At 52.1% G+C, this 22,156-nt stretch overlaps 1 protein-coding gene and 1 long non-coding RNA gene across 8 annotated transcripts in view; one reads left to right on the top strand and one right to left on the bottom strand.

Annotated features, from left to right (window-relative positions):
• LOC143689002 (cytochrome c oxidase subunit 6B2-like) overlaps window positions 1–19,438 on the bottom strand; it is a 137,340-nt gene extending 117,902 nt beyond the window's left edge. For 4 of the 7 annotated variants that reach the window (XR_013178453.1, XR_013178455.1, XR_013178454.1 and 1 more), the window contains exon 1: window positions 18,900–19,438. Coding sequence is in view for 1 of the 7 variants with exons in the window: in XM_077167565.1 (XP_077023680.1) it covers window positions 4,545–4,585 (41 nt within the window). In the remaining 6 variants the exon portion in view is untranslated. Of the gene's footprint in view, window positions 1–4,544; window positions 5,299–18,767; window positions 18,846–18,899 lie in introns of those variants that run through there. The other 3 variants (XR_013178457.1, XR_013178452.1, XM_077167565.1) reach the window with 2 other exon arrangements.
• On the top strand, window positions 1,175–3,366 carry LOC143689004 (uncharacterized). Its single transcript, XR_013178458.1, has 3 exons — window positions 1,175–1,726; window positions 2,460–2,509; window positions 3,155–3,366. It is a non-coding gene; the product is annotated as an uncharacterized LOC143689004 (long non-coding RNA).
• Window positions 19,439–22,156: the final 2,718 nt, after the last annotated feature.

Below are 22,156 nucleotides of genomic sequence, written 5' to 3'. Positions count from 1 at the left end.
GAAAGTTTTCAAATCCCAACTTATGAAACTCCATTTCACAAAAAGAGTCATTTTGGGAAATCTGCAGGAAAATATTTACTCAGTTATTTTATTAAAGATGATCATTTTTCCATAATGTCCTGACAATTTTATTACAGACACCCAACAATAAAGTAAGTTATTAGCAATAAGTAGTCCTTTTCTGCAAACCTAGAATTAGCAATTTTTTCATGGATTGTTAAACTGCCCAATACTACAAAAAATATATAACCTCTTCCTCCATTACAAACCTCAATTTACAGAGTTTAATATCTGAAATGTGGAATTAACGAAACAAAACATCCACTTCCATGTATGTTTTCTGCAGTTAAATTGTATACTTACACCTCTGGACTGCCATACAGAAAACTCAGCAACGTTAAATTTTTCATCTGTGCTGTATTTTAGCTGTTTATGTGTCTGTGTGCCTGTGTGTGTGTGCGCACCACAAATCCTCCGGTTGAAGGTTTTTGTTTTGTTGTTACAACTCTTTCAGCAAGTGCCCCACATGGCTCTGAAGGGAGGAATGCATGTTCTTTGTCCCCTCTCTCTCCTCCACTCCTCCCCCTCCTTCTCTCTCCCTCCCCGCACCCCCTGGGAAAAGGCTTGGCTCCTGGGTGACCACTAGCCTTCCTCTTGGTTGACACAAGCTGTCGGTGCTGGTAACCTGCACTTCGGGTTATTGACAGCTCACGGAACAAAGATGTTCTCCAGCCGCCAGGACAGATGACCAATGGGCCAAGTCTCCGGGGGCTGGCTTCCCAGCTGAGGGCCCCTGAGCATCCACTGTGGCTGCTGCCTCTGAAATCCACAAACATTTCTCTGCTTAAGGGATGGCCACTACATCCTAGGGGTTCCACGATGCTGTCCATGATGGAGACGGCGAGGTCTGGGCGAGGCAGGGCTCCCCACCAGCCCGGGCAGAAGCCAAGTGGCCTGATAGAGCAGAACAACTAGAGGCCTCTAAGACCCTGGCCACAGTTACTATGGCAACCCAGGACAGGGGAAGGGGCAGGAGGGGACGGGAGGCCAGAATGAAAAGGACATAATAGAGACCAGCATCTTCTGTCCTCAGGGCCACTTGAATGCAGGACAGACAGACCCTAGTTGTACCAGATAAGCTGGGAGGAACCAAAGCATTTTCCTATCCCAAAAGTAAATTCAGATGCCTGGTGCTCCTGCAAGCCAAGCTGGAGGCCTGGGGCAGTGTGCTGGTGGGCAGGACCCTTGCCAGCATCTCAGAGGGACGCTCCTACACCCCAGGGCCCGGCTCCTCGCCAGGCCTGGAGCGTCTCAGTTACAGGACGAGCCTGCGACGGCCATGGGGCTGAGGGCCGAGGACACCAAGTCTGCGCCACCGAGACAGGTCAACATGGCATTTTCTAGGACCCAAGCTCCGATATTTAAACCATGAGCTAAAGAACCAGAAGTCCACCAAAACAATATCTAATAGACAGGATTCTCCACCTCTTACCAGCCTTCCCTCTGCCCCTGCCCAGTGTCCGAAAGGATCAGCTTTGTCGGAGACCTCGGCGTGAATTCTAAGACGAGGAGAGAAACGAGAACGGAAAAAAACTGTAAAGCACAAGCCAGCAGCGCTGGCTCCGTGGTGGTGGCCCTGCGACGCGGGGGTGCCCTCTGCCCCTGCCCCCGCCTTGACCGCCTCGCGGCCGCCACAGGACTCCAAAGAAGAGGCGCCCTGTCCGAGGTGTGCGGGGGGACGGAGCCCAGGGCAGGGAAGGGCGCGGTTTCGATCAGTTCTTCTGGATTTAACCTTAAGACGGAGCCATCCTGAAGTAGCAGAGGGAGCCCGGGAAGTTCAGAACCCTGAGAGAGCTCGGGTTCCCGCTCCTGTAGGATCCGGGGGGCTCCATCGCTGGCTTTCACACTGGGGGCCAGGCTGGTAACCACGGCCCCGCTGGGTGAGGAGGGTCCCCAGAAGTTTCTGCAGAGAAATACACGAGCCTAGACTGAAAGCAGCATGCCACTCACCGCTGTAAATCCCTAGGGTGCAGCTGGTGGCCGGCGCACAGTAGGTGCTCCCGTATTTCCCGTGTGAGGACGGAAAGGTCGGCCCCACGAGGCCTGGGCCACGCACGGAGGCTCAGAGACCGGACTTAGTGCCTCGCCTTGTCCACCTCCCTCTGCGACACCAACCTCATGGGAGGGTGCGAATCAGCCACACCTGACCTGGAAGCCCGTCTCCGCCCCACCTCGCTGTCTTTCTCGGTCTTTCCTGAGCCTCAGTTTCCTCCCCTGTCACACGCAGATGGTCAGGCCTCTCCCAGGGGAGGAGAGGAGTTGCCGCCACAGGCCCCGCCGAGGGGGGGCTGGCGCGGGCTGTCTGGGAAGGGAGGCCGTAGCGCCCCTCTCCTGCAGCGGCCTTAGTGCCCGGCAGTGGTGAGAGGCTCACTGAATTTCATTTCCTTTATGGCAAACAGGACGCTCCATGCAAAGCCCGGCTGTAATGGGTCTACAAGATGCAAGCAAGGTAAATATGCTGTAAATTTTTGTGTGTGATGTTTGGAGGACGTTCAGCTCATCGGGACGGGTTCTCCACATTCCATCAGGAGCGATAACTGAGCCAGAGAGGGAGATACTGACCTCTGGGCTTAGACGGCCTCTGTTCTGCCGAGGGCCAGAAGCCCCCTTTTCCGCCTCTTCATTTCATCCCTGTGAATGACGGAAGGGCTGGGAGGGCTGGCCCCACCCACGGGCAGAGGGGAGAAGCCACAGCCCCGGGGTCTCGACTTGTAGTCCAGATGCAGCTGCCAGACTTCTGACCATTAGCCCTTGAGCTGCTGGACAAAGCACTCAGCATTTCCTTCCCTTAAATTCTCAGCATTCTTTCCCTAAATTTCCTATGACCCTGACATGCTCTCCAGCCCACCACATAATCTGGGGGACAGTGAGGCATTCAAAAATCATTGGCCATTCCAGGGGCTGCTAGGCATGTCCCTGGAACCCAAATGAAAGAACCCAGCTCCCTTCCAGGGTCAAGTTGTAGATCAACTTCTCCAGGATGTTCCGAGTGTGTGGGTTAAGGAGAGAACGAGCAGTTGGCTCACTTACATGCCCAATCAGTTTATAGGTCTCTAGAGAAAATGACTGTCAACTCTTTTTCAAAATCTCCCAGATCTCGACTGAGGACATGTCAGAGGGTAAGGAAGTGTACGCTTGCCGGGTGGGGTGTCTGGAGCATCTGGCCGGCTTCAAATCCTTTCCTACCAAGGGGGACAGCTCTTCCCGGATCAGCTGGATTGCATTTCATGAGCTCGGGAGCATCTTCTCCCCATAGTACATTTGTTTTTCACTTAAAAAACAAATATTTTACTTTTAAAATCAATTAAAGCCTCAAATGCTAAAAGAAGTGTTTGGCTCTTTCTATTTCTCTTACATTTGTGAAGGGCTTTGTGTTTTACAAACTGCTTTCAATGTGTCCTCCTACTTATTTTCAAAATGATCCTTTTGGAGGAGCAAAATTAGACTCATTCTACCAGCGAGGACATGGAGGCCCAATGGGTCAGTGGCATGTGGCAGGCGGGACGTTACCAAATGTGGGATCCTAAGGGGCCTAAATATTCGATTAGACCAGGATTGAAATCTCAGCTACCCACAGGGGCTGGGCAGGTGGAGGCAGGAGGGACTCAGACAAAGGACAGTAGAAGGTGGCAGGGACAGGGCTGGCCAGGCCCTGGCTAGAGCCTGCCCCACTGCCTGCACAGCAATGTGGCTTTACAAAGCATCCAGATGTTACTTTTCAGAGGGAATTCTGAGATCCATATTTTACGTGAAATCTTAGGATGATTAAAGGTTGGCTTAATTAAAGACGGCAGCAGTGATGCTGCGTGAGCCTGGCCCCAAACTTTCAGGGCCAGGGACCTTATCCTCTCATAAGCCACAGGCTGATCACTTCCAATCTAACACAAAACTTTAAAAAACTGAGCCAATCACTTCCCTCCCCACCCTAATCCTGCTTTTGCTTTCTATTTTTGTTGTTTCTCCAACAGCTAAGAAGATTTCGTTGAGCTTTATTTTCTATAGTTAGCCTTCTATGAAAACACATATATTACTAGCTATTCTTTCTCAAATTACGTACCCACCGCAGCCCGCCTCCCCTGGATGAAGAGGGTCTAGTCCGGGGCTCAGTAAACTGCCGCTCGTGGGCCAAATCTGGACGGCTGCCCATTTTTATAAATAAAGTTTTATTGGAACACAGCCATGCACACGGTTTACGTATTGTCTGTGGCTGTTTTTGTGCTCTAATGGCAAGGGAGACTAACTGTGATGGAGACCGTATTGCCCACAAAGCCTAACATAGTTTGTGCTTAGCCCTTTACAGAGAGAGGTCAAGGTCTCATGGTCTAATGTGATGCTCTTCAAACTTCTTTAAAACCGTAACTCATGGTAAGAAATGCAATGTACGCCACGGCCTGATAGACACACACAACCCATGGTAAGAAATGCACTGTACATCACGATCTGATAGACCACACACACCAGAGCATTTCCGGAATCACTCTTACCCTGACGACTTGTTCTTCACTTCGGTAAATTCTACTCCCATCCATTCCAGTCTGTATCATTGAATGGTGCTGGTCCGACACACTAAACTGATTTTATAACCTTCTCTTACAAAAATATTGGCTTGGTCCAGCCATTTCACGTTATAGATAAAGAGACTCAAGCTCACAGGGGTTCAATGACTTCTCTAAGGTCAGGAGCTGATGGAACACAGGGTCAGAGCAACAGCCTAAGCCTCTGCCATCTCCTTCTCCTTGGGTTCCATGGGAGCTGGGTGGGAGGCCCGCAAACCAGGAGGAGAGCAGAGTAAAAGTATGTGGTGACACCGATAGAGACCTGGCCTCAAATCCCTTTGCCTTCTTCTGCCCCGTGGGAAGGGAGCATGGGGGGAGGTGGGCTGGTGCACCAGCACAGGGCCACGGTCATAGCTCCAGGGGGCAGGGGAGCCCCCTTGGTGACATGTGGGTCTGGCCAGCTGACATGGCCATGCAGAAGGGTCCAAGGCCTTGGGTCCCCTCTCTCAGCAGATCAGCAAGCAGCTCCTACCCCAGCAGGACAACTTCCCCAAACACCCCTCTGTCCACATGGGCACCAATGCAGGAAGCTGAACAGATGATGGAGGAGCACAAACCCATCCCTGCCACTCCCAAACCACCTAAAACCAAAGGTACATCCTGAGGGCAGGCAGGGCTCAGCCAAACCATCTCCAAAGGTATCCATGGTGCTCAACCCGACAGGTGTGGCCTGATGAACTCAGAACTGACATACATATATATATATATATATATATATACATTTTTTTTTGTACCCTAAGATTGAACCCGGGTCTCTGGCATGGCAGGCGAGACTTCTGTTGCTAAGCAACCATTGCACCGCCCTATATATATATTTTTTGTACACTGTATGGTGGGGGCACATTCCATTCTTTTCCCATGTGACTATCCCATTATTGCAGTACCATTTGTTGAAATTTTTTTTTTAGGTGGGGAGGGAAGTGCCTGGGCCAGCAGGAATCGAACCCAGCTCTCCTGCATGGTGGGCAAACATTTTCCCACTGTACCACCATGCACCCCCAGAACTAACATATTTTTTATCCTCACATCTCCTCATGGGGCCGATCCGGACAGGAACTCAGTAAATGCTCCCTGAACAGCCCAGGGTGAAGTGTGCAGAAGCTTCCCTGCAGGTCTGGGCTCTGCTGCTGGCAGTCTCTGTGGCCCTGTTTCCATTTCAAGGACCACGTCTTGATTCTAGAAGAGCAAGAGCAGTGACTTGCTGAAGAAGCACAGCTAGCCCAGGGCTCCCCTACTCATCAAGATTTCATGTGCTCCCCCACATTTCCCAGGCCCCTGGCCATCAGACAAGGCCATGTGACCACTTCTGACCAAAGGGCTGTGAGCAGAAATGACCCCTTGAAAGAGTGGGTATATGTGATTTTAATTTTCTTTTCCTCTGCCCCAGCTGCCTCACAGCCAATTGTTGCAGATGATGTAGCCAGAAAATTCAGGCAGAGGAATATGACGTGATTCCCAAGTCACTGCTTGGAAGAGCACTACCTTGGAGAGCTGTGGTCCTTCTGTGAACTTCATGAGAGTAAAAAATAAACCTTGCTTTGTTAAGCTACTAAGATACCAGGATTTACCTGTCATTGCATCGCAGCCTAGCCTAACCTAACCATGCATACATCTCCCCAGCGCCCACTGAAGAGGCAAATACAACTTTGTCACAGAATGGCCGGTTATTCTCTATTACTGAAGCACACTCACGTACACAATACCAGACGTCAATCTCAATGAGACAATTTTTCCCATCACAAGTTTAGTAAATGTGACCTCTTCTCTTGTGACAGTTTTTTTTTTCCTTTCCTCCCCAGATTACAACTGCAAGAGGACAAGCTGCACTAGTGCCAAGGAGTGCCTCCTAGGGAAAGAAATGCTTCTATTACTAATTTTAGTTGTGTGGTCTTTCACGGTATCCCACTTGCTGATGCACTTGGCACAGAATTTCAGCACCCCATACCGAAGGGTGCAGCCTGTGATTAGGCAAACACATGGGCTCAAACATCACAAAGGCCTGGCTTTAAATCCTGCTCTGCCATTTACTATGTAACTTGGGCAAGTTAAGTCCTCAGAGCCTCAATTTCTTCCTGTGTAAGATGAGTATAAAATGTTATATCAAGCAAAGCTGTTTGGGGAATTAAATAAATTAAGGCAAGGTAATGCATATAACAGGCTTGTTTCATAGCAGGCATATAGCATACAGCAGGCATTCAATAAGTCTGTTTCCTTCCTCCCTACCATCTCTGAAGTTGAGTTTGGTCTAAAATTCAGGCTCTGTTAAAAAAAAAAAGTATAGTTGGAAGCTGTGTGTTTCTCTAGGGGGCACAGAGGCCAGAGGAACAGGTGGATGGAGACGGTGTTCCAGAGAAGGAGCAAAGGGCAATGCAAGCCGAGTGGCTGAACTGGACCCAAGTTGCACACAGAGGCCAGACGTCAAGAAAAGGCAGCGGCCTGGGCCACGAAAGCGGGCAGGTTGGCAGAGGCTGGCCAAGAGACTCTGAACCCAGGACAAAGCCTGATGGGGCGGGAGCAGCCTTGACTGCTTCCTGTTACAAAATCGCCCGGGACCGCCCTTCTGGGCCATGGCAAGGACCTGCCACCAGGAGCAGCAGTGAGCAACAAGGTTTTGGGTAGCTGAACCCATTCGCACAGGTCCCCAAACAGGTTCTGGTGAAAATGTTCTTGTCAATATTTCCGAGTCATTTATTCATTCATACGTCCACTTGATCACCCTGGAGACATTCATTGTGAACCTGACTCCAGGCCAGCCCTGAGCTGGTGCTGGAACACAGGTGAGCAAGAGTCCCTCTCTTGGAGGAGGCTGGGTGGTGGCTCAGAGTTTCTCTGGGAGACAGATACACAAAAAGATCAAAACCCACTTGCTAAGATTTCTAATGGATTATATCCATGCCCCACTAGCTTTGCAGAGGAGCTAGAAAGCATCTACAGCAAAAATGAGTCAATGCTGCTAAAGCATGAGTTCCTCTGGGGAAAGGGGGCTGAGTATGTGAAGGAATGAAAGGGGTGAGAGGAAGGCATGTTTGGGGTTCAGAGAACAGTCTTGTGTGTCTGATGTATGGGGTACATGGCCACGGGGCAAGCAGCCAGAGCAAAATATGCCAGGAAAGTAGAGGTCGGCTTTTGAAGTGCTGCCATGCCCGGGCCAGGGATCTGGACTTGAGGCTTATAGGAGGTCAGTGAGGATGGTCAGACTCGGTGTTTTAGAGCCCCACATGGAGAGGATGGTGACAGGTGACATGACAAGTACTCCTTCCAACAAGACTTCCTCCTTCCCTTACTAAATAAAACATATGCAAAAAACTCAACTGTGGAAGTGTTTCCATTCACTTTGGAAGTTAGGCCCAGCCTTACTTGCCCCTTCTGTTTTAACACACACACAGTATACATGTAGATTCTCTTATCAACAACTCGGTCGGTTCAACTATTGCTACTTGAACAACCACTAAGATGAGGCTAAGGGCTCCGGGGCAAGGGGGACTGAGACGGCAAGTGGGAACCTCACTCGTGAGACCAGTGCAGGACAGTACTAGCAGCCCCAAAGACATACAGTGCCTCTGAGCACAAAGAGCCCATGCCCGGGGAGGGCCACCAGGTGGGCGTCAGGCACAGCGCGGGCTGAGGGTGCTGAGAGCTGGCAGTAGTAGGGGGTTGAGTTAAGTCAGGAGGCCTGAGTGCTTCTGGCCCCATGCTGGGGAAAAGCAGAGGACTGTCCACTCAGCAGAAGGACCCAAGGCCACCCCTCCCCTGGCTCATCTTGGCCCCCACATATATCACCCTTTAGAAGTGTTCTCACTTGCAGGAGCACAAGAATTATACTCTCGCTTTGGAGATAACAGAGCCAGAGACCCAAAAGCTAAAGTGGAGCCACTGCCAGGCTCTGTGGACAGGACCCATGATGCCCAGGAAAGGCTTATCAGGTCCGAGGAGAGCCTGGATGTCCAGCTTCCCTTCATCCTGGGCCATTCCTGATCACTGGCGAGGCCCCTCCTGCTGGGGAGTGCAGGCTCCAATCACAGAGCCACGGCAGGAAGCCCCTCAAACTACAGTGACCCACAGGCAGCCTCACCGCATGTAAGGTCAGAGATACATTAATACGACAACGGCACCCCCAGCCAGAATTTCTAGGGCGTCCAGGAGGTGTGGGACAGTGTGCTAAGTCCTTTAGAGGTGTTCAGTCTCTGCCAGTCCAGCCAGGCTCGTGGGGCTGCAAAGGGCATGGTTTCTCCAGCCAGACTGAGAGCACGTCGAGGGAGGGGGCAGTGCCATGGGCATCTTTGCACCGCACCCTGATCCCCAACACTGGGCACAATGACCTACACATAAGGAGCTGAGTGGTAGGACCAGGTGAGGCGAGTGGGGCACTCAGGGCAAAAAATGTAAGGCGGCATGTACTCCCGGGTGCCGACCCTGCGCAGTCCCTGGTCCCGTGCCTTGCCTGCCTCACCTCGCCCTGGGTAGGGGACTGGTCAGACAGCCCTGAGTGTAGTCCTACTGCTCCCCTCTCTAGCCAGCTGACCTTTCCATCCCTGTGATTCGATTTCCTCGCCTGCAAGATGGGGCTAATGACAATGCTAAGTGTTGATGAGAATGGGGAAAAACTGGAATCCTCATACATTGCTGGTGGGAATGTTAAACAGTACAGGCACTTTAGAAAACAGTCTGGCAGTTTCTCAAATGGTTACTGTATGACCCAGCAATCCCAATTGTGGGTAGAGCAATCTAGGCAAATACCCACAGGAATAAAAAACATATGTCCACATGAAAACCTGTACATGCATAGGCATGGCAATCTTATTCAATAGCCCAGAAGGGGAAGTAACCCAAGTCCATCAAATGATGCAGAGATAGATAAAGTATGGTATAGCCATATGATGGAATATTATTCAGCCATAAAAAGGAATGAAAATACTGATACATGCTACAGTATGGATGAGCCTCAAGAACATTATGCTAAGTGAAAGAAGCCAGACACCAAAGACCACGTTGTATGTTTCCATCTCTATGAAACGTCCGCAAAGGCAACTCTACAGAGAGAGAAAGTAGATTAGCATTTGCCTGGGCCTGGGGGAAGGGAACGGTGGTGGAGGTGGGATGGAGAGTGAGCGCTCATGGTTACAGGGTTTTTTGGGGGGATGATGGAAATGTCTTAAAGTCGCATCTTGATGACGTTTGCACAACTCCGTAAATTCACTAAATGCAATGACCTGTACGCTTCAAGCAGTGAATTTTAGGGTATGTAGATTCTATTGCAATGATACTATTTTACAAAATGGGGCTGTACAGTGCTTGGTCCTATACGTCATGCTTGAAAATTATTATTATGCACACAAGTATCTGTTGTTCAGTTCAAAGTCGTCTGAACTGTCTCAACATTCCTTTACTTTTAGGGGGACTTTGGGAAACCCACCCCGGGCAGTCAGATGTGACCATGTGTCCCTATGTGACCTGCCCACCTACTCAGGATCCCAGTCAACTTCTGGGTGCCCAATGTGGGAAACTGTTAAGTCTCGGGTTGCAAAGACCCATGGGTGAGTTGTGGCTCCAGCCCTCACCCTATCTACTCGGGGCTGCTGTGTGTGTGTGTGGGGGGGGAGCATGGGCCACCGTGCGAGGGTCTCTCACACGCAGCCTGCAGTTAATAACCCGGAAAAGGCCGGGGATGATGTTAGGGGTTGGATCGTGTCCGCTACCAAGACACACTCAAGTCCTAACCTCCCACCCAGGGATGTAGGGATGTGAACCCACTTTGTAAACAGGATCTTTGAAGATGTTATTATCTAAGGTGAGGCCAGACTGAACCTGGTGGGCCCTGAGCCAGGATGACTGGCGTGATTATACGAAAGGGTGAGAGGGGGCCGGATGACGGAGGCAGGGACAGTTGTGGACTGCTGGCCACCGCGGCCCTGTTGACACCAGACTGGGAGAGGATAAATTCCTGTTTAAGCCACGCAGCCAGTCCACTGCCAAGGTGGCCCTGGCAAGCTAAGACCCATGAGAAGGAAAGCCCCTGCCGGGCTCTGGGTGTGGGTCTGCCCCGCCGGCCTGCTCAGTGCAGGCTTGTGGCGCTGCCATGACCCTGATCCGGGATGGGTGGAGGGCTCCATCCCTCTGGCCCCTGCCGCGGGTGATGGAGTCTGCATGTGCGTGGGCCTTACGGCACCAGGTGTGGGACGAGACTGCCTGGATTCCGGAAACCTTGGACAAGCAATGTCCAGGCTCTGTGCTTCCTCATCCGCTAAATGGGGGCAAGCACAGCCCCTATCCCTCGCAGGACTGTTGTGAGCTAACCCTCACAAAGCCCCTGGAATCGCACCTCTGATGGCCGCAAGGGCCGGCCAAGACGATGGGCGCAGGTGCGGGTGAGTGCTAGGTGACGGAGCTTCCTGAGGGCGGGGTCCACGTTTTCTTCCTCTGGCAGGAAGGAGGAAAGGAAGGTGAGGTGGGGGGAGTGGCCACTGCGATGGCGCTGCCTGGCTCGGGAAAGGAAGAGAAGGGCCTTAAGCTGGATTGCCCAGAAGAGGAAGAATGACACGCTGCTGAACGGCCACTTAGCCTTACGCACATCCCTTTACTGCTCTGGGCCTCAGTTTCCCCAAACCAGACTACATGGTCCCTAAGATTTCTTCCAGCTAGAACGTTCCTTGATCCCACTAATGCAACAAGACCCTGTTAGACTCATCCCCCAATGCTCCCCACCAGTGTGTCCAGACAACATCACACTTTGTACCAGGAACCCGCCCCTCCCCCCCCAAGTCCTATTTATTTCTTAAAGTGCTGAAGTCTGGCAACATCCAACTTTCTCACCTTCGAATAGGGTCCTCAGTCTTTTGAACGTCTGCCACTACCCTGCGAAGTGATCAAAACCCTTTCATTCTGTGACCCCATGCGCCCCAGAGCCCTTGCACTGCAAAACATCTTGGCCTTCTCCTGAACTATTTTCCTCTGGCAAAGCTCCCTGCACGCTCTGAATCAATTTTGTAACAGTAGAAAGCAACAGGCAATACTACAGGATAATGACACCAGGAGAGGTTAGGTGCGGGCCCGGGCTTCCCTCCCCACCCCGGGGTCCCTATCCCTTCCCCTAAGTATCTTTGCAGCCTTTCTCCAGCTTCTAGCTGTCTGTTCAGATTCCTCCATGACCTCACCCCACCCCCCTGGGTCTGCTGCCAAACAAAGCAAAGACACAGCCCACCCCTGCCAGCCCTGGCACTCTGGCCTCTCTCCATCCCCTCCAGGCCGCCACCCACCAGAAACAACTTAGCCATGGCATCCAGCTCTGACCTGCTGTGTGCAAACATCTTAAAGAAGTGGTTTCCAAAAAGAGAGGGGTGCAGTGCAAATGAAAATAATTTCATTTCCTCCGCCACAGGCCCGAGAGATCCCACGGGGGCTCCGGGCACACCCAGGGCTTGGGGGGAGCCCCAGATGGCTTTGTTCCTCCAGCAGTTCGGCCCCGTCTCATATTTTAAGAACAGCGGGAAAGTAATGTCAGCTGAAAGGAGTTTTCTGTGCGCTATTTAACTAAATGGCTCTGCAGCTGGGGTGAGCCATAGGCAAGAGTGTTATGATTCAAGGGCTCGCAATTACAATGATCCTCTTTTATTATAAAGCACAAAAACAGCAACACAGCCACTCTCCACCCACTCCTCTCACTGGCTGGTGAGGCTTTCAGCATCCTCCAAGTCGCACCCAGATTCTCCTGGGTCTCCAACACTGCAGTTTCTAGTGCCCTGGGTTCCTCCTGTCCAGACCCAGGGAAGTGAGCAGGAAAGGAGAGCTGGAGAGGGGGCTTTCCCTCCTGGCTAATATCCTGTTATAGACATGGATAGAAGCCTTAGAATTCTCTCTCCGTGCACGTGCATGTGCGCAGCCATGCACACACACACACACACACACACACACGCACTTTTACTGGATGGCAAACAGACTGTGTCCCAAAGCATGTTCTAAATCCATCCTTCTCCCCACACCTTCTTCAGAAAGACCAGTGATGACTAAGGCATCAGGTTTGGAATCAGATGTATCTGAATGCAAATCCTGACTCTGCTGCTCCCTTATCTCTGATACACTGAGGAGGCACCTAAAGATGGTTTCCCCATCTTTAAAACTGGGCTATACCACTGCTCACCACTCTCAGCTTAATCCCCATGATCAGGTTAAATGGCATAATAAAGGGGAAGTATGTAACAGAGTGCCTGCCAGTAAGAAGTGCTCAATTTAGGGGAGCTGTTGCTTTTCTTAAGGATGCATAGACCTGGTGTGTGGGTGAGTCTGGGTGTGCAGGGAGCTTTGGACTCATTCATTCTCACCAGCCAGAGCACACAAGCTGAACGGTAGCTGTTTTTCTTGAGTCTGTTCTCGAGTTTTTCTCCAGCACTGCTTAATCCACCACCTTCTCACAATGCATGCTTGCAGTCTACCCCCTCCTTAATTCAGACTTCTAGCTCAAACTTCTTCAGTTTTCTGCAGATGTTTTAGAGCCCAAGAACCGCAGCCGCAGGCATCTGAGCAGACCAAGGAGAAGCTATGGCCCGGGAACTCTCATTCACCTTACCTTCCTCCCCTTTCAACAGGAGGCCCCTTCTGCCCACCTGGCACGGGACCCCTGGGTGCCCGACAGGGAAGATCCCCTTTCAAAGCTGGAGCTACCTCAGCTGACTATTCCAAGGTCCCAGGGATGCAGAATTCTATTCCCTGCAGTGAACGGTTCCCAGGATGCTGATGGATTTCCCCTGCAAGATGAACACATCCCAAATCAAGCCTGGGCACCCCTAAAACGCACCATAATCCTAACAAAGGAGAGGGACGGCCTGGGTCACACTCCTTTCAATCAATCCCCATGGGTCAACAGCTTACGTATTTCATTCATGCAGATTCTGTTATGTGCTAAATATGATTGCACTGAAATACTGTATAACAAGTTTTAATCTCCACTAAATGTGTCTAGTATTAGGAGGTGGAGGAAGGGACAGGAAGATGTGTGAACCGTGTGCGGATTTTAACAGGTAAACTGTCCACCGGGGGTAAAGAGAGGGGTCAACAAGCCAACTGGGTCTGGCCCTGACCCTCCCTATCCCATTTTAAAGTCTGGGCGGAGACTTGAAGCGCTGTTTCAGGACTGGTTTTCATCTCGGGGTCTGCCACACACACCACTGCCAATCAATCCCTCTTAATGAGTGACTCCAAGTATAAGAACAGCAAACAGATTGCGGGCGGATGTTCTTATAATCACCTGTTCGTTCTAGGGTGGGGCCTTAGAAAGGGGGGTGGGAATCAGGAGAGAATTTTTTTTCCAGTTAAAGACAAAACTACCTTGTCGATACTAAAAACAATATCCATCGCAGCGTGTACCGATGAGCACGTGCGAGCCGGCCTCCTCCGGGGCTCTGCTTGTCCGGCTGTGGCCACGGCACACCCCCCGGGAGAAGCTGAACGCGGCCCCCAGCCTCATGGGGACGTATTCCAGGGACGGCGGCTCCATCACAGGCTTGGCATTACATTACAAGCACATGTATGTGTGGCGGCTGCGGGGCGAGTGGCGAGGGGAGCGGACAGTCTAGTCCTGGAATGGATGCTGAGATCCTTTCACGTGAATCACTTGGTGCTTAGGGGTACAGTGAAGTCATACCCTGGCGATGGCGCCATGGTGGTGACAATGGCGGTGATGAAGATGATCACTGTGCACTGAGCACAAACCATGGATTAGGCGCTGGGTTAAATCCTTTTCTACATTTTTTCCTCGAGCCTCACAGCAACGCACGGGGCAGCTACTAGAATGATTTCTATTTTAAAGACGAGGAAACTGAGGTTCAGAAAGGGAAGTGGTAGCCCAAAGTCACAAAAATAAATACTGAGCAAAGAGCATCAGGGACGGTGGTCCTCACTGCAGGAACCCAGTGGAGGGTCCAAGGAAGGGCTTCCCAGGCCCTTTATCACCATGCCCTCAATTTAGAGCAGTGGTGACAGGACTGGGTCAAAGTGACTCTGCTGGTGAGGGCCAGAGCTGCAGCTAGGATCTGCGAGCCCCTAGGGTCAGGAGGAAAAGCAGGTGGAAAGTTTGGGGAGCAAACAGTATCCCCTTTCAGCTGTTTTACTTCCATTAACTGAGTTTTAGTGAAAGGAGAGAGAGTTACCTCCGGGTAACAACTGACTAACATCGGGTTAATTCTGGATTTGTATTGGCAGGACCTAAAAGAAAATAGCCCCATGATCCCTCACTTCCTTTTTGTATGCTATCTTTATTTTACCCTAAGGCAAACCCGGTCCACTGTTCTGAAACATTCCAGAACCCATAACATTGCAAATAAGAAGCAGGCTAGTTTGCCATCACAAGGCACCCTGCTGTCAGTCTCACCTTTCTAAATCCCACAGCATTCCCTTCACAGAAATCTGTCATGGCTCCCTAGTACCTATAATTAAAAGCGAAACTCCTCCTCCATGTCCACCCCCAAGTCTGGCATGAGCTTTTGTGTCGCCATTCATGCATCCTCCCCTCCCCCTCCCCAGGACACTCACAGCTCTCGGGACAAAGTTTTACTTTCATCAGGAACAAAACATTTTCCTCCCCTTCTCATCTCAGGCGGCAGACACTCTACCTCCCAACTCATTCCTCTATTCATCTCTTCTGCCTTATGGGCTGAACCCCAATTTGTTCATGGCAACAATGTGGCTAGCTAAAAATATTTGATTGCCCCTCCCTGTGGCCACATGACACACAGTTTCGGTAGATGAGCTAAGGATTTAAGTCCCCAGGAGGGGTGTCCCTTCGCAAACATAACTGTAAAGCTGTATTAGGACAAAGCTCTTTGCTCACTTGTCCTACATTCTTCATTCTGGAATGCATCTGTGAGGCCCGGAGATGCAGCAGCCACCTTCTGACCATGAGATGATAAATAAACCTAGGGCCAAAGCCCTACACACTAAGGATGCAGGGTGGAAAGCTGGAGCCTGGCTCTCTGATGGTACAGCCGAGGCATCATCCTACCCACCCTTCTTGCTGCTGGACACAAATAAACCCTCATCTGCTTAAGTCACTGGTGGTCAGCATTTCTTGACCACTGTTACCAACTGGTTGTAGTGATACCTGATACACCTCCAGATGCTGCATTTCATCATTCGAAGTTCGGTTCAGATGTGACCCCCTCTAGGAAATCCTCCTTGATTTCCCCGGAGCAGAATAATCATGCCCCTCACTGCGCTTTCACAGCAGACTTTTTTTGGGGGGGTCTCTATTACAGCAATTATTTAACCCTGCTTGATTTGGTCCAATGAGCGATTTGAGGGGTCTGTTCAAATCCCCTGAGAGTGGTGGCGCTCTACCTCACCGGCATCGCCCTAAGGCCTGGGTTGGTGCTTTCCATTGCGGGAGAGGAACACACTGGCTAAGAGAACGCGTTCTGGGATCTGGAACTAGCGCGTTCTAGCTGTTTGGTCTTAGACAACTTACTGTGCTTCTCTGTGCCTCCATTTTCTCACCTACAAAAAGGTTGAGAATGAGACTACTTCTCTCCCAGGGTTACCATGAAGACAAAACAGTTTCATCATAACTACTTAGAACAGTTTGTGGAATATCAATGTGCTTAATGACTGTGGATTCTTATAATATAATGAATATTATAGTTGCTGAATGAATAAATAAATCAATGCATCGTGGCTAAATGAATGAACAAAGAAACAAAATCCAGGTATGTTCCCATGACCATCAGGTAATTCCCAGATCAAGGGTTACCACTCCCTCTTTTCCTGCCTGCCTATGACCCTTTACTATTTCATTTCAATGATGACTCCCCATATCTTGAAAGCTATTATAATGCAGTGGGTAAGGCTTTGAAGTCAGGTTTGGTTGATTTCATTTTTTAATGTGTAGCTTTGGGCACATTTCTTCACCTCTCTGAGCCTCAGTTTTCACAACTACAAACTAGGGATAATAACAGTACTTATCTCACGGGGTTATGGTGGGAAGTAAACGATACTGCCTACTGTTAATAGTAAGTGTCAGCAACCATTTCCAAATGCCATCAGTATTCCTTTTGTCAAATGCACAGCATCCCACCCAACCACCTGGCCCTGATGTGGATGAGACCTGGGTAGGGTGTGGCAGGATCAACTCTCAGCACGTCAGGAGACACCGGGTTTACATGCTACGAACCCCCCCTTCCCACCTAACAAACAGCTGTCTCATTAAAAATTTCCCCCTTTAAACAGGGATTAGTTAATATATACGATTTGTCCTACTGCCTTGGCTTCCTGGATTTTCCCTTTAAGAGCTGCTAGCTTCAGGTAGATTGTTAGCTGACATCAAACCTAATTAGAAGGAGGGGTTCACGTGCACAGAACAACTATGGAGCCTTTACACAGCAGCAATATTTCCACAGACCACAAGCCCGGTTATTGCCACTGACACATTTCAAATTTTAATCCCCGCCCCCCTCTGGCCTTAAAAGATGTGTACGCAGCTTTATTTTACTTGCTCCCTAAACTTAAATCAGACCTTTGTGTTAATCCCATTCAACCACATGAAGGCTCCATTAATCTACTTTTACTATTAAACATGCCAGTTTATAAGATATTTATCCCACTTGGTTGCCATCCAAATGCTCTGTGACATCGGTGCCCCGTGACTGAACTGCTTAACCTCAGTGCCCGCAAAGATAGAAAATCACCTTTTGACTGAAATCTTGAAGAGCTCTCAGAGACCCCTAAAGGCATTCTTTTCTGCTGTACACGAAAAAATGAGAGTGTATGTGAGCGTGCGTGAGCTTTAAGAGAGTATTTCTGGCATGTCTGTGCACCCAAGGGGTGAAGGGGGCGCCTGACTTACCCCCCAGCCCCCCACCCCCCGCCCTCCTGCTCAGCAGAATCTCCCGCAGACTGGCGAGCTGCTAACTTGGACAGAGAAAGGGGCTGCTCCGACAGCAGGTAGGTTAGGACACCAGAGCCCGAAAAGACCTGGTGATCCCTGGGCCCCAGGCTGGGACAGCGGAAGGGTCCTGGGAAAGTCATTACTCATCACCCTCCCCCTTTCCCGCCCCCAAGCAAACAAAAGGCCTTCGGGGAAACAGCCCACTGCGGGGACCACGGGCTTTGAAGCCAATCAATCAGGTGGAAGCGCGAACAAATCACAACTTCGCTTCGCCTCCCCCCCCCCCCCCGTCAAGTTTTCACCCTCGCCCCGCACACCACCCTCCTCCGCCTCCCGAGCCCGGCCCGGCAACCAGGCCCAGGGGGACCGTGCGGGGATGCCGGCTTTCCAACTTCCCGCTCAGCCTCGTCCCCGCGGCCTCCCGCAAGGCGGCTGGGCAAAGGGCAAGTGTGCAAAGCCGAGGAGCCACCAAGTCCCGGGGAAGCCACAAAGAAGCTGCCACCCCAACAAAGATGAACCTCCGGTGGGGCCGAGGACCCGCGCCAGCTGCCGTGCAGGGCCGAGCGTGGGCTGGCAGAGGCAGGGCTGCGGCCCCCGCCCCGCCGCCGGCGCCCCGGCACCTGAGCAGCGCGGGGGGCCCGGCGCCGCGCTCCCGCCCTGCCCCCGCCAGGTAGCTCCCGCGGCCGCCCGCGCCGCGCGCCCGCCGCCGGCCGCCCCCGAGAGCGACGAGCGGCGCGGCAGCCTCAGCCCGCGGCGTCATGCTTCCTGCCACCACAGCACGGCGAATCGTCACCGGGAGAGGGGAGCAGCGCCGAGCGCGGGGGAGGGAGGGGAGCAAACACCCCGAGCCCCCTGCCTGCCGAAACCCGCGGAGACGCGGCCGCGTCCCGCAGGAGTCCCCGCGGGACCTGCCCCGCTCGCACAAAGCGCCGCGGTTCGGCCAAGACGGGGTGGGGGAGACCGCCCCGAAATAAATAAATAAAAACAGAGTCGGGTCTACGTAACGCCCTGTCGAAAGCGGACGCCATATTTTTTTGTGGCTTATGTCGACATAGGGAAACGTAGACATGTTTTTCCTCCTCCTCCTCGCTCTGGCTCCCGTGTACCCAAACTTGTAATCAAAACTCTTAAAGAAAAAAAAAAAATCTCTCCCCCCCTCTGTATCCTCTGATTTTCTCCCGCCCGCAAAAAACAGCCGCCGCCGCCACCCCCACCCCCCCACCCCTATTTCCACCCCACCCCCACCCCCCCATCGCGAGCCGGCCAAGTCCCATTAACAACACCTTTTCGGGAGCCGCGGCGGCGGCGACGCGGAGCTGGGAAAGTTGGGCTCGGAGTGGCCGGCGCGGGGCGTGCGGGGCGCGGGGCTGGCGGCGGCGGGCGGGGGTGCTCCGCGCCGGGGCGAAGTTTCTTACCTGCGCCGGCGCTGGGCACGCGGGGACCCGGGCTGGGCGCGCGGAGACGCGGCTCGGGCATTCCAAAATGGAACTCTGCTGGCTCCCCCCACCCACTCCCCACTCCCCAGCGGGCGCCCGGCTCGGGCTCCGTGGGAAAGCCAGCCTGCCAGACAGACAGACAGACAGAGAGAGAGAGAGGGAAAAAAAAAACCTCACAGTGCGAACGGGTGGCCAAAATTTTTTAAAGAAAAAAAAAGGGGGGGGTTTAAAAAAAAGGGGGAAAAAATGTCTCGATCAGTGGGGAATCTACGCCAAAACCCACATGATCTGTAACGTCAGCATGCGTATTTGCATACGATACCACCACCCGAGCTGCCACCCGGGCTCGGGTTCCGTAGAAAGTTACAAAGTGAAATTCAGCCCCCTCCGGAGACGCCGGCGAAATGTCATTTTCAGGCGGGAGTGGCGGGGCGAGGGGGTGGGGGTCGCGAGAGGATAGCCAGAAAGACACTGGTTACTAGCCAAGGTGGGGGGAGCAGCAAATTAACTTAAAAGTCGGAGCCCAGTAACGGACTCGGTGGAATTTCTGCGAGAAGAGGAGGGGGAGGCGCGAGCGAGATCATTGAATATTAAGCACGATCCGGCGCGGCGGCCGCGGCCGAACCCTCCCGGTGCAATACCCATTTTCTTTATGAAAAGTTCAAGGTGTCACTGATGAGCTCAACAAACTGTTGCTCGGGACCACGTGGAGTGGCGGACGGAGGCACCGAGAAGTACGCCTGGTCGCGCCCCCCTCCCCCGGCGGCTGCCACCGGGACCCCGCGCCCCCCCCGGCGCAGCGAGGGGCTGCGCACCGGTGAGACCACCGCGCGCCCCGGGCGCTGCCTGCGCCTTCGCCCACTTTCGGGCCCAGGAAAATACTTTTTTTTTTTTTTTTTAAATTTAAACGAGTCACATTTTTACTCCTGGAAGTGTAATGGGAAGGCTGGGAAGGAGCCCCCACTTATATAACGACTTGAAATTAGATCGCCTTTGCCGCGGAGATTCTGGGATTTCCGCTTGCGCCGCGTCTGTGGCTGGTTAAGGATCGTCAAACTTTTTCCTTAAGCGCCAATAAACAGACGCCCCAGGAGCCGACTGCAACTCTTCCCGGGCCGGCGTTCGCTGCGATTCTCAGACTCGGAGAAATGCACACCCCTGTGGCGCTCGCTGGGAAGTCCTTCGGAAGCGGGACCCGGCGCTTTCGGAATCGGGATTGGGGCGTTCCCGGCGGGAGGGGTCCTCCCGCCGCAGCCGCCCCCAGCCCCCCCTCGGGCGCTTAGAGCCGAGGCGGGCCGGGGATCTCGCCGCTCTCCGCCTGCGGCCTCCGGCAGCTGTGAACCTGCGTCCCGGGCGCGGCGCTGCGGCCACTGTGCTCGGCTAATGAGCTCTAAGAGATTGTGGGGATCCCCGGGAGGCTTGGGGGTCCCCACGCGGCAACCTGTCCTCGCCGCGCAGTCGTGCGGGAGGGGCCGGGTCTCCTCCTTGGCGGGCATCTGGGCGCTTCAGCCTCTCGGGGGTGCGGGCTGGGCGAGAGCGCCTCGGAGCCCGGCGGGAACGCGGGGATGCTGTCCCGGGTCTAGGTTCTGACCCTGGGAGCGCTGAGTGAAAACAAAGGGACCCTGAGACTGGGTGGGGGTGGGGGGTCTCTGCGGAGTCCCCGCCCGGCCCGGGACTGGCGGGCGCCGAGCGTGGGGGCCTCCGGGCGAGTCAGGGCTCCGGGGAATTAGAACGAACTCTAGCGGCGGGTTGCTACTCGGCTCCGGGCGCGATGGCAGCAACAGGTGGCCATAGGCGGCGCAGTGTCCAGCGGCGAGGACCGGTGTGGGGCCGGCCGGCCTTTGGGGTTAACTGCGTGGCCAACACGGTGGCTGACCTCTGGCTTTCTGGAGAAGGAAGTAGATGAAGGCTTTTCGAAGGTCTCCCCTAGAGCTCAGTTCCCGTTTCTCTAACCTAAATCCCCTGGCTCTTCAGAAATTAAAAAAAAAAAAAGTGGTATGCAAAACTTTCTTACTGGCCTGCACCTGCTTGTTCGGTTGCTGCTGATGGAAGATCTTTTTGTTTGTGTATCCCAACACATGAAACAAGGTCCTGGCCTGGGCCGAGGTGTCCCTTGCGTGATGCTCACATAGAGGCCAGCTGGCGGGTGACCAGAATCCATCTCCTGCACATCTTTCTCAAACTCAGTGGACTCCTCCTGTCTTAAGATCCTGATCAACTTGCCTTCATATCGGTGGATTTATTTTTCTCAAGGATGTGGTCATAAGGGTAAAAGAAAAATTCTAAAAAGTGAAAGTTAAAACCACTTGAAGCTCTTTGCGTTGCTGACCCCTTATGCCCTTCCACGTGGCCCTCCCTCAGCCCTGGCTTTTTCATGTTTAGTCCTCAGTCTGTTTCCATGGAAATCAGGAACCCTTATGGAAGCTATTTCCTTTTTGAGGCTGCACTTCCTCTCGATGGTTAATCAATTAGACGGGTTTTCTAGAAGCCCAGGATCCCCTGCCTTATTACCACCTGCCTCGGGGTGGGTCAGAGATTAGTAAAGTGGAAAAGTGAGGGGTATGGCAGCTCCAGAACACCTGTTGAGTTCCCATCCTCAGGGCGCTTGTGTCTCATGGACACAGTACAGTGGGCATTTCTGATGTGCCGTGGGGCTTTAAGCTGTTCAAAGTTTAGCATGCACTGAATTTTCACTATATAAACAAATAGCAGAGAATTAAACAATGTGAATTTGGCATTAAGTGCTATTATCCATGCTTGCTTTGTGTGTAGGTGGAGTAGGCAGACACTTACTGAAGTGATTTAGTAGCTTTGGAATAAAAATTGTGAGGGTAATGTTTGTATATATATATATACAATATATATATATATTGTATATATATATATATATAGTTACTATTTGATCTTTATAAAAACCCTGTCAAGCAGCCTGGGTTTTCAGACTTTTGTTTGTTTGTTGTTTGTTGCAGATCCCCCTTAAAAATTCTTAAAATTTTTGATGACCTCAAGTAGACTTTTTCTATGTGGGTGATATATAGTGATACCATATTAGAAATTAAATTGGAGAAAAAAATTTTAACACAAGCATTCACAAGCACATTTTCCATTAGCCATCAGAGCAAGGACAACATAATGTTGTGTAGCCTCTGGAAAGCTCTACACTTCACTTGCGAGAGAATGAGAGGGAAAAGGGCAAGTTGCATTTTAGCATTACTATGGAAATAGTTTTGACTTCA

Source organism: Tamandua tetradactyla, chromosome 6 (assembly GCF_023851605.1).
Source record: "Tamandua tetradactyla isolate mTamTet1 chromosome 6, mTamTet1.pri, whole genome shotgun sequence".
Taxonomy (NCBI): Eukaryota; Metazoa; Chordata; class Mammalia; order Pilosa; family Myrmecophagidae; genus Tamandua; species Tamandua tetradactyla.
This window is presented reverse-complemented; position numbering and strand designations above follow the sequence as displayed.